Raw genomic sequence first — 13,613 nt, forward strand, 5'->3', positions numbered from 1 at the left:
GCTATTTCTGTATTGACGAAGCAGAGGTGCTGCAGCTCCAGTTCAGGAAGCCACCAAAGAACTTCCTTACACCCATTCACCTGAGGAAATTATCTTGGACTTTGAATGGTCTTAAAGATGTGCCTGAAAGTTGAGCATATGTTCAGGTGTTTTGGGGTATAACCATGTTCTCATTATACAGAATTAGAATGCATAATCTTTTCGTAAGACTAGAAGCTTTCCCTGGTGTACCCTGTCAAAATTTCTCCAGTGTTGTGCAGTATTTTGTGAGCTGGCAGACAAAAAAAAAAAAAATTAAAAAGAAATAACATAAAGTAACACTTCAATAACTTTAGGATTAAAAAAAAAAAAAAAACTGTGGATTTTGGTACCCACATCAGAAAATCCACTATCCAAACATTACTTAGACTGTCAGTCCCAAGAAAGAGTCCAAGATGCTAACCGGATGTGAGAGATGGGGGTATGTGAATTTCCAGTGGATGTTTTGCAGTGATATCAGAGGGTGTATGATGAGCATTGGAAATACTCTCCCCATCACAGTCCCCATCCAGAGGACAAGAAAGCATTAGTCTCTAAGCACCTAATGAAAGATGACAGTTTGACAGCACTGAAGAGGGAATGTGGGAATGAAAAGGCAAATGACAGGTTTTGGGTGTGCAAAAAGTGTTTGACCAGCAGGAGAATATAATTAACATTATTTCATTTCACTGTAATTTCAAAAGAGCTTCTATAGCCAAAAGTAGTCATACTTTTTATTTTCCACTGGCATTTTATTTTGACTTTGGCTTTATAAAAATTCACAATTTTTATATAAAAATAGTGTTCATTCTTCTAACATTACCTAGTAAAATCTAAAAAATAATGAACCAGTCAATGTTAAAGTAGTTATGGCATTATACCGCATACCACTGAATTTTGATCAGAGTATGTCTCAGGTCTGCAAATTCTTAAGAATGTGCTCAACTTTGTGGATGTGCTCACCGTCTGTAATTAGGCGGCTGGCAGTTTATAGGGGAAGTCACGGACTGAAGTCTTTAAAACTTGATTGTTCTAAATGCCGGAAGGGAGACCTATCACATATTTGAGGGATAAAAAGGTTGTTTTGTATGTTCCTATGGTGTTTAGTTCCCATGATATTTGTTTGTAGATGGCAGAACTAGAAGCCTAAAGAATCACCAAATCATCTATCTTGTTCTTGTCTTCAAATTAAGTGCAACTTTCACCTGCTTACCCTGGAAGCTATTGTCCCAATTATACTGTTAGCAATATGCCTGATTATAAAAGAGAATGGACACTGATCAAACTGAATTGTTTATGTGAAAACTGGGGTTTTTCATCTTGCACCTTCCTTTTCAGGTTACCATATGTATTGTTTTGGTGTAACACAAAGGACAGGTTTGCTGAATTCCTCTGCAGAACTGTGGATCAGACGGTGGGAAATGTGGCACTCTTAGGGGGGACAGTACTGTAGAAAGTAATGGTTTTTAAGCTTTTTCCTGCCCTGGATTTGATCTGTTTTATTAGCTTTTTTTTCAAAATGAAGCATCTCTGACCCACCCACTAAATTCATAATGTAAGGAAATACTTTGCTGTTGAAAAGTTTAGCGATTGATCAAACTTTATGGATTTCTTGTTATTCTGTGCAATAATATCATTAATTCTGATTACAGTACACAGTAATGCATACGAAATACATAATTCAGTGAGTCTCCATGAACATCAATACGGATCACATACTACACTGAATTACTATTAGTCTAAGTAAAGAATTTGATTCTGAGCTTTATTTCTTAATATTCATTTATTCTTGCTTCTCGTTGTTTTGACTTGTTTATAATGGGTATGGAACAAATAATCTTAGATTTGTTGTTATGGAAGGAATAATGACTCCAGACTAAAATACAAAGAGGAGAGACAGAAAAGAATTGGAAAAAGATTGCTTTCACTGTTTGTTTTTTGGGCATCTGAAGTATTATTGTTATACCATAGCAATATCATTTTTCTTCATCAAGGGAATGTACAAGAACTGCTCTGATCTCTGTGGAAGAAATGAAGGTTTTTTATATATATATATATATATATATATATATATATATATATATATTTACATACTGCTCAAAAAGATCAGTATTAATAGAAAAAATTGCACCAAGAGCATTTTGAAATATGAATTTAAGTTATGTGTTGGTTTTATGGACGTGACTTAAGGCCTCTTCTGACATTTGGTTTGTTTCTTTTTCAGTTGTTCTTCAGGTGTGCAGCTTAGTCCTCTACCCAATCAAGTTCATTGAAACAGTCAGCTTGAAAATATACCATGAGTTCAACTGGGGCTATGGCCTGGCTTGGGGTGCAACTATATTTTCATTTGGGGGTGCCATCCTTTATTGCCTGAACCCTAAGAACTATGAAGACTATTACTAGAATCATTTAATGGAAAGAAAAATATCAAAAGGATTACCCCGTCTTTTCTAACTCACGGTTTTTTTAGAACACTTGTGGAGCACCAGTCTGCTCTGTTGATAAAATAGCCTTTGCCTTTTGGGTGTGAACACTGTAACCAGCTTTTACAACCGTTTAGAAGAACTGCAAACACTAGGATTGCTGATCTTACATAGGCAGATGCTGCAAGCTGCTGATACATAGGCTTTGTTTTTCCTGACAACAAGCAAAGGATCTACGTGACAGCGATCATTGTGAGAAAACTAGTTGGAATGAGAATTCAAGGCCAGCATCCCCTATTGCCTTCAGGGGAGCAGCTGGTATAGGCTCCATTTAGAAGTTTCTCTGTATCGTAGAGGATTCAAATGTCTGATAAACAGGCAATGGCATCTTGTACAATAGGCTGTGTTGGCCCCTTATTACTTGTTCAAAAAAGCTCTTAAGGAATTAGTTGCAAGTAACTGTTGAGGGCAGTGAATGTAACTGGTTAATGACTTGTCTAATATCTGCATTCAACAGTCTTCTTGGAGAATGAAAAAAACAACAACAAAAAAAGAAAGCAAACACACACCCAGGATTTCATGAATTGGTAATTGACATCACCATGCCAGCTGTAGCAGGTTGTTGAAGAAAGTCCAAACCTGGAGACACGTGCTTCTGACTATGTGGTTGGAAGTTGTCTCAGCTCTGAGTATTTTGCTGGGAGGGTGGAAGTAAGGGGGAGGACAAGAGACCATATACATCCCTAAGGCATCTAACATGCACGAATGAATTGTAGTTTTCCTAAGTACCCATTTAACTTCCGAACATCACCGTGAAAAAAAATGAATATGGAACAAGTTCAATTCTATTTTTGGAAGGTATTTGTTAGTATAAATGAATATATATAATACAAATATAAATGCAAAGGGAGAAAGAGAATTCATCTTTAAATTGTAATAGGAGCTGTGATGCAGTGGTTAAAATACTAGCTTTGTACACATTTTTGAGGGTCTTGGACTGGTACCCCCGGTCATGGTTGGCATTGCAAAATAAACATAAAATGGTTTGTCTTCTGTATATGCCCTTGTACAGATTCTGTGTTATGGGAAATGCTTAAAAGTTCACATCAAATTAAGGTACAAGTGGATGAAATAACTACTTTTTATTCCATATGTAATCTAATACTTATTAAAATTTGTTTTCTAAGGCTGTTGCAAAGGAAAAAAAAAATGCCATTTTTTAAAAATCTAGTTAGGTTGCTAGTGTTTCTGATCATCAAGAACATAGCTGAGACCCAATCATGTCCATATTAAAACATTAGCACTGCAGGAACTACTCTCATGTTTTTAAAGGCTGAGTTTATAATGGACTGGCTGATGATTATGTACACCTAATTACTCCTTGCTTAGTATGTTTCCCACTTAAAACATCTGGAAATTGTACCCATTACATGAAATCCAAGTTAAAATAGGGAGAATTTCTAAGTGTATTTAATCTGCATCACTTTTATTTTTGTTTATGATTTGCTTGTTTGGGTATTTTGAATTAATTATGAACATATTTTTATACAATTCTAATCTTTAGAAATAACTATTTTTTTTTAATGGAGAACTTTAAAGTATATTCTATGTGGACCTCTGCAAAAGTGGATATGCTGGGGGTTGCATGTCCACCTCTGCACAAATGGTTTTGCTGGTTCCACAGAAAAGACTGCTGAATGACTCAATGTTAAGATCACATTTGCAGCGTTAATGATTATGCCACAGTTCCCAGGGAGCAGAGGCTCTGCATTGACCGTGCTTCCCCAGAACTGCCTCTAAGAAGCTGTTCTCAAAGTGTTGCTGCTGTACAGAAATGATTTCTAAAACTCCAGGCCTCCCTGGAGCTAAGCCTTTACTATCACAGAAAAATATTCTGTATCAGCATTCCTTCCTGGACCAGTGGTGATTAATTAGATTAGACAGAGCAAAACGATAGCTTCACTTAAGAGGGATTGTATAGCAATGCCTAAAGAGGAAAAGGACGGGAGGAAGAAATAAGTCCATTTATTTTGCAGGCACCCAAGAGCATTTATAACATTTATTTTTTCTGAGACTGACTTAAGGCAGATATTCAGTATGTAGTAAATTCTGTATCTTTCTGAACTGCTCTGTAGTTCTGCTTTTATTTAGCAGCATGGAGAACATTGTAGTTTGGCATGGGAATTAGGTTAATGTAGAGAGAAGCTCACTGTTAGAAGATTTCTATGCCTTTCTAGGAGAATCGTGTTTTGATACCAGTATTGCACGGTGCTTTGCCAATGCTGGCAAGAAGGTACAATACTGTAGTAGTAAATCTACAAATTTATCAAAACATTTTTTTCTTTATGTGGAGTTTGAGTGAAATTAAATGTCAGGCTTAAGGCATATGCAAGTTAATCGCAAGCACTCCTAAAATCACATGCCTCTTAATACGAATGATGTTCAGGCAAAAAATTACAAATGTGAATGCCTAAAGACAAGGTTCTTCATTCATATTTGGGTCAGAGATCTGATTTCAGCACCTGCTTTTCCTTTTGAATATAATTCAGTCTATTAGGATGCACCTCTCAAACTTCTCAGGTCCTTTCACTTGGACATCAAGTATTTGGATGTAAGTATCTACGTTTATTAGCTTGGAACCTCCATTTAACTTTCTTATGTTGCTACTTGAATTTTTTTCCCACCCCCATTCCAATAATGGTAAATGTTTTTCAGGACTGAACAAAAAGTAATTACACTTCTGATTTCTTTCTAGACACACACACACAAAAAAAGGAAAGTCGGTGTCTGAGTGTACGTACAACAAATTAATCATTCTGAACATTATGCTTGTGTCATGCCATCGTTGTTTCAGTTGTTTGGCTTTGTCTCACTGTCAGGATGATTCTTTCACACAACAAATCCCTTGTTTATCATTCAAATATATATGAATAAAGATATATATATATATATATATATAGCAAACTTGCAAGCAGGGCTAGTTATTTGTATTTTTTAGGCTTAAAGTATACCGTCCGGTGCTGACAAGTACCTAGCACCTCTTCTGGATTTCTTGCACAACTTCATTTAGCTTTTGTAAATTTTAAAAACAAATATAGAGAGACCTATGTGTTTGAGATATAAATGATATATATGGATTAGCATGTAACTGTATATTATTAAACATGCAATGAACTGACCGGTAAGTGAAATCTAATCTTATGGCTAGCAACGTAATTTATTCAGACTGTATTTTTGTACAGAGCAGTGCACACTAACCTATTGCCTCTGTGTCCTCTATAATGCCTAAAACTGTGCCTAGAAATTTAATTTGTCTTTAAATGAAAGAAAAAAAAAGACAACTAAATGCTTCATGTTGTTGATGGTATTGATTTTTTTTTTTCTGATGTTGTTCTTTATTTATTTTTGAGAAATGTGTGGTATGTTTATTAACTGAAACCATCAAAATACGGTTCATTTTAAATGGTCATTGGTAGCAGGGAAAGATTTTTTTTTTAATCAAAACTTTTAAGTTTGCAGTTTTAATACCATTTCTGCATTTCACAATTTTTGTAGCTTACATGAAGTTATATGTGAAAAAGTAACAAATAAAAAATTGTTACACTAATCAAATGTGACTGTTTTGTTCTGAGTGGAGTACTTGCACAGTTGATACCAGCCTGAATTTCTGTTGGGCAGGCTGAGAAGCATCACTCTACATAGGCTCATGAATGGCCTTACTAAAGGAGTCTTATCAAAATACATGGAGAGTGAGGGGGGGGAGAGAGAGAGAGACACAGGATCTTTTCTATGTAACCCCTCCATCTTGGCTATAGAGTAATACAGGATAGGTATCTGGGTTTCACACAGCCCGTAATGTGTTTATAAATGCAGTTATTGTAACATCAGAAAACAAAATTGTTTTAAATGTGTTAAATAACAAGGTGGTGTGTTGAATCTTTGCTCAGCACCTTGTTCCGGTGGGGAAACTTTTTCCTTATATACAGATTTATTTTTTTTTCCACATTTCCAATAACAGTAATTCTTTTTTCTGTTTTGATTCTGAATGTTGTGTTACTTTTTGCAATGAAAAAAAAAACGGATACTGGTTTTGAGCCACTGCAAAAATGGAAAAGCATGTTTTATACACTAAAGATATGGTACTGTGATATTTCTACCATTCAGAAAGTTACTGTCATCCTTGCATCACTGGATACCTCTCACGTAAGCAGGCAGCAACATGAAGAAGGGGCAGCCAGTAGAATACAACGTGAGAACTGGGGGCTGAAGTCTGTGGCTTCAGTGGACTATTGTAATGACTGAATACAGGCATGAGGGTGGGGTGCACAAAGTGGAAATCAAGTAATGGAAAAGGAATTCAGAGCAGGGAGGGAGTAGGATGGGTGGTGTGGGGTGGAGGATGGGGATTGTCTGAAGATTTGTTCTCTTTTTGAAATGTGAGTACTAAGAGAGAGGAAGTTCACACAGAACCAGGAACCTGCAGCTACTGGAGAGTAAAGGAGCAAACTGGAGGTGATGGAAGGTGTATTTCTTAAAATCTGCATTAAAACGTTCATTGTAATGAGTGTGGTCTTAGGGGACATATTACCCAAAGGCTTGACCAGTGCTTAGAGCACAAACTCTGGGTCATCTGTGTGCCTACACATTGACAACAGGGTCAGAGGGACACCCTGGCTTACCAAAGCAAGAAGTTAAGTATAGGGTGAGAATAATTTACTCTAACTCTGTCTTTTCAAATATGCTTAATGATGTGAACACTGAGCTGGCATGCCCTTGATGTATCAAAGATGTTCCAGCACACTTGGCAGTCGACCTGCATCTCACCACATTTGGTATCCACCATAAGCGTAGACCTGTACTGTACCACTGAACCAGATGAAGTGTGGCTGGATGTAGGGCATGCTGTAAGCAAGAGAAAATGTGTGGAGGATGGTGTATGAGCCCAGGTTTGTTTATATCAAAGTGAAGCTTAAACATGAGTAAGCAATGGAGCCCTTTGTGGAAACAAATGACTTAACTCTACAAGTGAAGCTGAAAACTCCAGGGTACAAACTGAGGCAAAAGGAGCCAAAGCAACGTAAATCTGCCCAGAGTGTACTGCTATGCTCGCAGAACGTCGTCTTGATCTATGGATTTAAATAAATCTAAAACTCTTTGGAACGTTACAAAATCTTATTTTAAATTGATATTTTAGATATTTGTGGGCAAGGGGTTGTAAGCCTTGTATGTTTCTCTACCTTTATGGAGTACTTCCCAAGTGAATGTTTGTGTGTTAAATGTGTAGGTGTGATGGGATTTTGGAGATACGAAAGATTTTTCTACTGTTTTAGTGACTTCCTGGCACTCTCTTGATGAAAAGAATTGCTATGCAGATTTTCAAAGAGACAGTAGCTTCAAAGAGGACTTTAAATCATTTAAGTATCCCAGAAAAGTCTAGTGCTTGTCTGGAATGTGATGTGAGAAGCATTACATCCTACAGGAAAGCTAAGTTTCATGATTTGTTAATATTTTCACCATTTATTTATTTATTTATTTGTGAGGGGAAACACTGTATGCAGACAGCCGGGTGAAAAAGTTTGATGATCTCAAGGGTCTTTTCCAACCTATATGATTCTATGATGATAGAAACTGATAATTCCTCTAAGGAATATATGAATTTTTAGTGAATGAAATATGGGTATTCCACTAAATTTTGAATTGTAATAGGAAGTCACAAAAGGTATAATCACTAATATCTTCTATCTATTATCATTCATTTTAATTCTCCCACCTTCTTTTCTCAGTCCATTTTCTTTTGCTTTTTCAGTTCTGTAATATTGTCCTATTATTCTATGGAACTATAAGATTTAGTAGACAAATGAACCAATATGATAGGCCTGCCACTTCAAGAAAATATCTGCATGTACACAGCTAGTCAGCATAGACAGCAGGTCTTCGTTGTGGCTAGGAGCTAGCAGCAGGTTACTGCTGCTGATGCATTTACCTTGGTGGAAGCAGAATATCCTAGGACAGATAACAGGTGATTTGGTGTTTCAGGAATGGTATCTGACTTGGGTTGGTTTCCCATCTGCATCACTCTCATGCATGACTGGCTTGCAGCCTGCCCCATGAGAGGGTGGGTAAAAAATTAGGACCTTTCACTCAAAGATGCTGAAAAGCAATATGGCTGAAACACTGAAGTGTGAGTATTGGGACAGACAGAACTGTTTTGCGTATGCGAGCATGGTTGCTTTAGTTGTACCGTATGTCACACTGAAGAGGCTGTACAACAGTGCAGTAGGGAGAGAAGTTGTTTACATTTTGTGCTCTAGATTGGATCTAATCTTTTTCTGAAAGGAGAGTGCCCTTCCCTTGGGTCAACCAGGCACACCTGATGTGGATAACAGTTTGGATTTCAGGATAAAATGAACAGAGAGAGAGGGAGAGAGAGAGAGGGTGAGAGAACAGGGAGGCTGCCATCCCACTTCAGGGTGGGAGACACCCCACAGATGTAAGAGACCTTCCCACCTGCAGAGGAAACAAACCCAGAGCCAAGTTTCAGGGGGTGACAAATGTGATAAGACTCCCAAAAGATCTTCTGAGTTACTGTCAACTCTCTCTCTGTATAGCAGCTTTAGAGGCTTTTGTCAGCTCAAGCGCTTGATAAGTTCCCCCACATGAAAACTAACTGTGATGCTTTTGTTCTTGTCTGTGTCTTTGGGCACTGCAGAACCATCTGAGCATCTCTGTACTGCATTGTGCACCACAGCTAAAACCCTGTCCTGAAGGGTGATGTGGCCCACTGTGAAATGAAACTTACATTGGGCAGGGCACATTGAGGTTTGGGATGGTCCTCAGTCCTGCCACAGTTCTATATTAGATGCCAAGAAGGCTGTGTCACTTGGTGAATATGAAACTCTCTATAACTGAGATAAATCATAATGATGCAGCAGGGTACAAAAGAATTTCTGCAGTAGCAGACAAGCCTTGGTATATAACAAATGATGAATGGATTCATAAATGCCTTCCTAAACAAGAAGAATATTTTCTGAGGGACTCAGAGCTGCTGTTGGTCTAAATGCTTACCTTCATCTACAAGTTTCTGTTCTAAGAGCTATCTCAGGAGACAGAACCAGAGCCATTAACTTAATTCTGTTAATTGAGAACAAGTAATGTTTTTTGTTTGTCTTTTTTGTTTGGTTGGTTTTTGTTTTGTTTTGTTTGTTTTTTTTCCTAAGAGAGTTTTATGATATTAACATTATTTAAAATACTTAAATGTATTCAGGTTGAAAAGCTTCAACTTTTTTTTTTTTTTTTTTTTTTTTTTTTTTTTTTTTAAATAATGTCGTCTTAGCCACTTGGAAGTTCAGAAAATAGAAAAGCAAGGATGAACATTATACTTAGCTTGGAATAACGGGGGAAAATCTTTCAGCTGATAGCTCAGAAATTTAAATGTCTGAGAAAAAGTGAAATGAATAGCAACTGAGAAATACGCTGCCTCTTTTCTGCTCAGACTGACTTTTTTCTATCCATTCCTATTTCTTCCCTTGATGCTACAAGAAAAGAAACATTTATTTCGGAATTTGTCCTGGTTACCGTCTTTTGAAGTTAAGTATGCCGGCTGTATAACGAAGTACTTGTTAAACTAATATCAAGAATTTCTAATGGAAATGTTTAGAATACCTAATTTCCAAGGCCTAATTGGAAGCAACTTAAAGTATTGCATCAATAAAATTTGCTTGAGGGGAAGCCAAAAGGGATTCATGTAATGAAATAAGAAGTCCTATCTGGAGAAAATTATTTTTACTGTGAAACATTTGAAAAGCTTTGCAGCTGTTGGATTAAAAGAAAAACTACTGAATTATTCTGAATTTTTAAACACATTTAAACATAAAAGATCATTCAGACTAGTTTAAAGCAACTTGCAAGAGGAACAGGCAAAGCTATTCTGAGAAACTTAAGTGCGAACAGATTGTGCTCCATTTATTTGAAAACAACCTTTACCTGACTGAAGCACAATGCCATTATACCCTCTGCCAAATATCTTGTAATTCTAGCACACTTGTTTTTATGGCTGTTTTTAAGGCTGTAAGAGTTTTACCGCAGCATGGTGGCTTAGGCCTCAGGCTAAAATGCCTGTTCTCTTGGGGAGACATAGGTGCAAATCCAGACTACCCTCAGCTCATGCCTTCCTCCTTGCAAAGTGCCCTCAATTAATTGAGTTTGATAGTTTGATGCTATTTGCAGCTAGAAATTCTGGAGTCTCTTGACAAAAGCTACTCTCCCCCTCTTTCTTCTCCCTACCCCAAGATTTTGATGGCTCCATGTCTATAGCTATGTTGATACAAAAAATGGCTTTGCAGCATAGGTGCTGAGGAGTCATGTCAATTTTCTCACAATTTCTCTCTCTCTCTCTGCAGTTACACTCAGACCTTTGTGTGTCTATGGGCCACAGCTCTTCTCATCAGAGAGGTGTTTAATACAGCACTGCTGCTACCACAGGACTTTGTCCAGCTATTCTCACACTGTCAAAACACCTACAAACTAAGGAGTATCTGATTTTTCCCTGCTTGACTCTTCCAAGATTGGTGTGCATAAAGTATGAATAAGTAAATGTGTAACCAGCTGTCTGGGTAGCAGCTGACCAAATTTCAACCTCTTTAAAAAATATTGAATTTGTCAAGTGGGCAACACTTTAGTGTGAGTGTGTATCTGTACTAAATGATCTACACTAACACACTGAAGATGATGAAGGTTTTTTTTTGCATAGGAAAAATATTTTCAGGAAAGAAAATATAATGTTGGTAGGGAAGGATATATGACTTTCATATTCTACACTTATCCTATAGAGAGCTAAATGAAATTACAACAAACACGTAGATACTTTCAAAGTATAAACTTAGAAAACCTGAATATGTATCAATGAACAATATAGGGAGGCCATTCTAGGATGCTGTTTGCATTATTAGCTTTTGCAGAGCTGATAGGAGAAAAAGTAGATGGCCATCCTAGTAACAAATTAAGAACATGGAGAAAAAAATATAATTTTAAAAAAGAAAAAAAAACTAGCAAGCATAAAAAAATATTATTCATGGACTACACATCCTTCCCACAAAAACTGTCAAATGGAGAAGAAACTGTTCTCAGTTCTTAATTTTAGTTGGGAATTTTTCTTGATCATCAGATGCTACTTTGCAAAGCTTAGTTTCTGAGAGATCTGAATAGATACAGGTTAATTATTTGCTTACAATAAATCTGTTCACACTTCTGATTCAATTTTGCTGGTCTCTAGCAGCTGAAGCTTGTGTGAGTAGTCTTTTAAAGGTCCAATTTTTAGTATTCCATCAAAAGTTTACAAAAAAGTCAGATCAGCAGCCTTTGCTTCCCTGTTTAGTCATGTGTCTGTGGAATTCAAAGCACGGTTCTCTGGAAGCTGCTAATTGCCTGTCAATCATCTGGCATACTAGCAGTTCACAAATTTTTGCTATCGACCTAGCAGATTAATAGTATAACCCAAACAAAGGAACAAAGGCTAAACTGTTCAATTGGGTAGGGTAATGTGTTGTCTTTTCATGCCAAGATTAACAGAGAAACAGAAAAATTGTGTTCTTTGTAAAACTAAAGCTGCAGTGACCTTAACTCTGGCAAACAGATTGAATGAGTTCAGCACTATTTGCCAGCAAAACCTGAAACAGCATTTGTTTAAAAAATGAAAATTAATAATAATAATAATAAACTCATATTGAAAAATCATTCCAAGCAAAATGATGTAATATTAAAATTGTTTTCACTTTTAGCAGTCAGCAGCATGGCAAACATAATTCACAAAGTACTGCTAGATATTGTTGACCACAACCTAATGCTGAATGTATTTTTAGTATCTGTGGGGGTCTATTTTCAGGACAATAAAGGACTTTTTAAAAAGGAGTGTTTAAATTTTTTTCCTGGTGTCTTTGGGCCTTGTATTCTCAGATCAAAGTCAATCAGAATAAGGGTACCAAAATTAATACTTTTGTAGTTACTTGTATGTTCAGTATAGCTAGTAATTCCTACCCAGGTTAAGACTACAGTGTGCTAACACCAAGCCCACACCAAAGAAGACCACCTTGAAATTTCCATTCTTTCTGTACTGTGGAGCTTCATCAAAGCTTCATAATTAAGATTGCAGTGAGATTTTTCTCTCTAGTAAAGCAGCACTGGATGAAGAGAAAATGATGATTTGTGTGTGGATTGATGCTCCAAAGAGCATTTAGGTACCTTTACTGTCATTTACTTGGTATTAATTAGTTACCATCCAGAGAGAAAAATTTCTTTCAGGCTAAAAGGTAAAATACCCACATACAAAATGGGCATCTTGTCTTCCTCAGTTTCTTTAAACAAGTTTTGTTTCCAAGGTCGTAATGGCATTATATACTTCTCCCTTTACATCCTTCTGGCTTCATGTTCCTGCTCGTGATACCCAGGTCTACAACCTCACCTATTGTACTACAATATTTTTCCAGAACTGTGTGGTAAATTTGAGTCACTGATGTGATCCACGGCAAAATTAAGTATTTGAGGAATATCCTTTCTGAGCCTAGGTCATTTTAGCAACAAGGTGTCATGTATGAGCACCAAGCAGGCAGGGGAGAACTTGCACCAGTTTCATTACTGCAGCCAATGCATCGTGTCGTCACAACCTCTGTCTCTGTATTGCAACCTCTTACTGAAGAGAGCAGATATTCTCTTCGTTGCTACTGCTGCCAGTCCCAAATAACATCTGTTCTTTAGGCCAGATGAATCAGAAGTCCTAGAAAACGTCAAAATGCACAAATGAGAGGATCTGAAGCAAGAATGAGCTATTCCAATATAATTTGACCTCCTAACAGGCCCAGGGGACTCCCCCAATAATTTCTGCAGCAATTGCTTAAATTATGTTTGAGCAGTAACTCCCGTCTCCTCACATTTGCTCCCAGCGACTTTGGTTCAACCTTTTAATATCTTTCTTAGTGTTTTTTGTTGTTGTTGTTTTGTTTTGTTTTGTTTTGCCAAGGTGTATTCTCATGATCAGCTTCAATCTTCATTTGCTGCCAAAGCATCAGTTCTCTTCAAGCAGTGGTTAAGCATTCAGTCACCTTCTTCTGTGCCCACATTTTACCGATGCCACCGTGCACTTGGGATGTTGCAGCAGCTCTAATCCTGGAGACCACAAAA

General features: G+C 37.0%; 1 protein-coding gene across 3 annotated transcripts in view; it reads left to right on the forward strand.

Moving 5' to 3' along the window:
- Positions 1-13,613, forward strand: part of TMEM47 (transmembrane protein 47) — a 58,079-nt gene that overhangs the window by 21,307 nt on the left and 23,159 nt on the right. Inside the window, exons 3-4 of one of the 3 annotated variants that reach the window (XM_040530910.1) lie at positions 1,357-1,432; positions 2,243-6,045. The exons of 1 other annotated variant lie outside the window; for it this stretch is intronic. In XM_040530910.1, the coding sequence (XP_040386844.1) occupies positions 1,357-1,432; positions 2,243-2,291 (125 nt within the window). In that variant the 3' untranslated portion in view covers positions 2,292-6,045. Of the gene's footprint in view, positions 1-1,356; positions 1,433-2,242; positions 6,046-13,613 lie in introns of those variants that run through there. One more of the 3 variants, XM_040530904.1, reaches the window with a different exon arrangement.

This window comes from Cygnus olor, chromosome 1 (assembly GCF_009769625.2).
Source record: "Cygnus olor isolate bCygOlo1 chromosome 1, bCygOlo1.pri.v2, whole genome shotgun sequence".
Classification (NCBI taxonomy): domain Eukaryota; kingdom Metazoa; phylum Chordata; class Aves; order Anseriformes; family Anatidae; genus Cygnus; species Cygnus olor.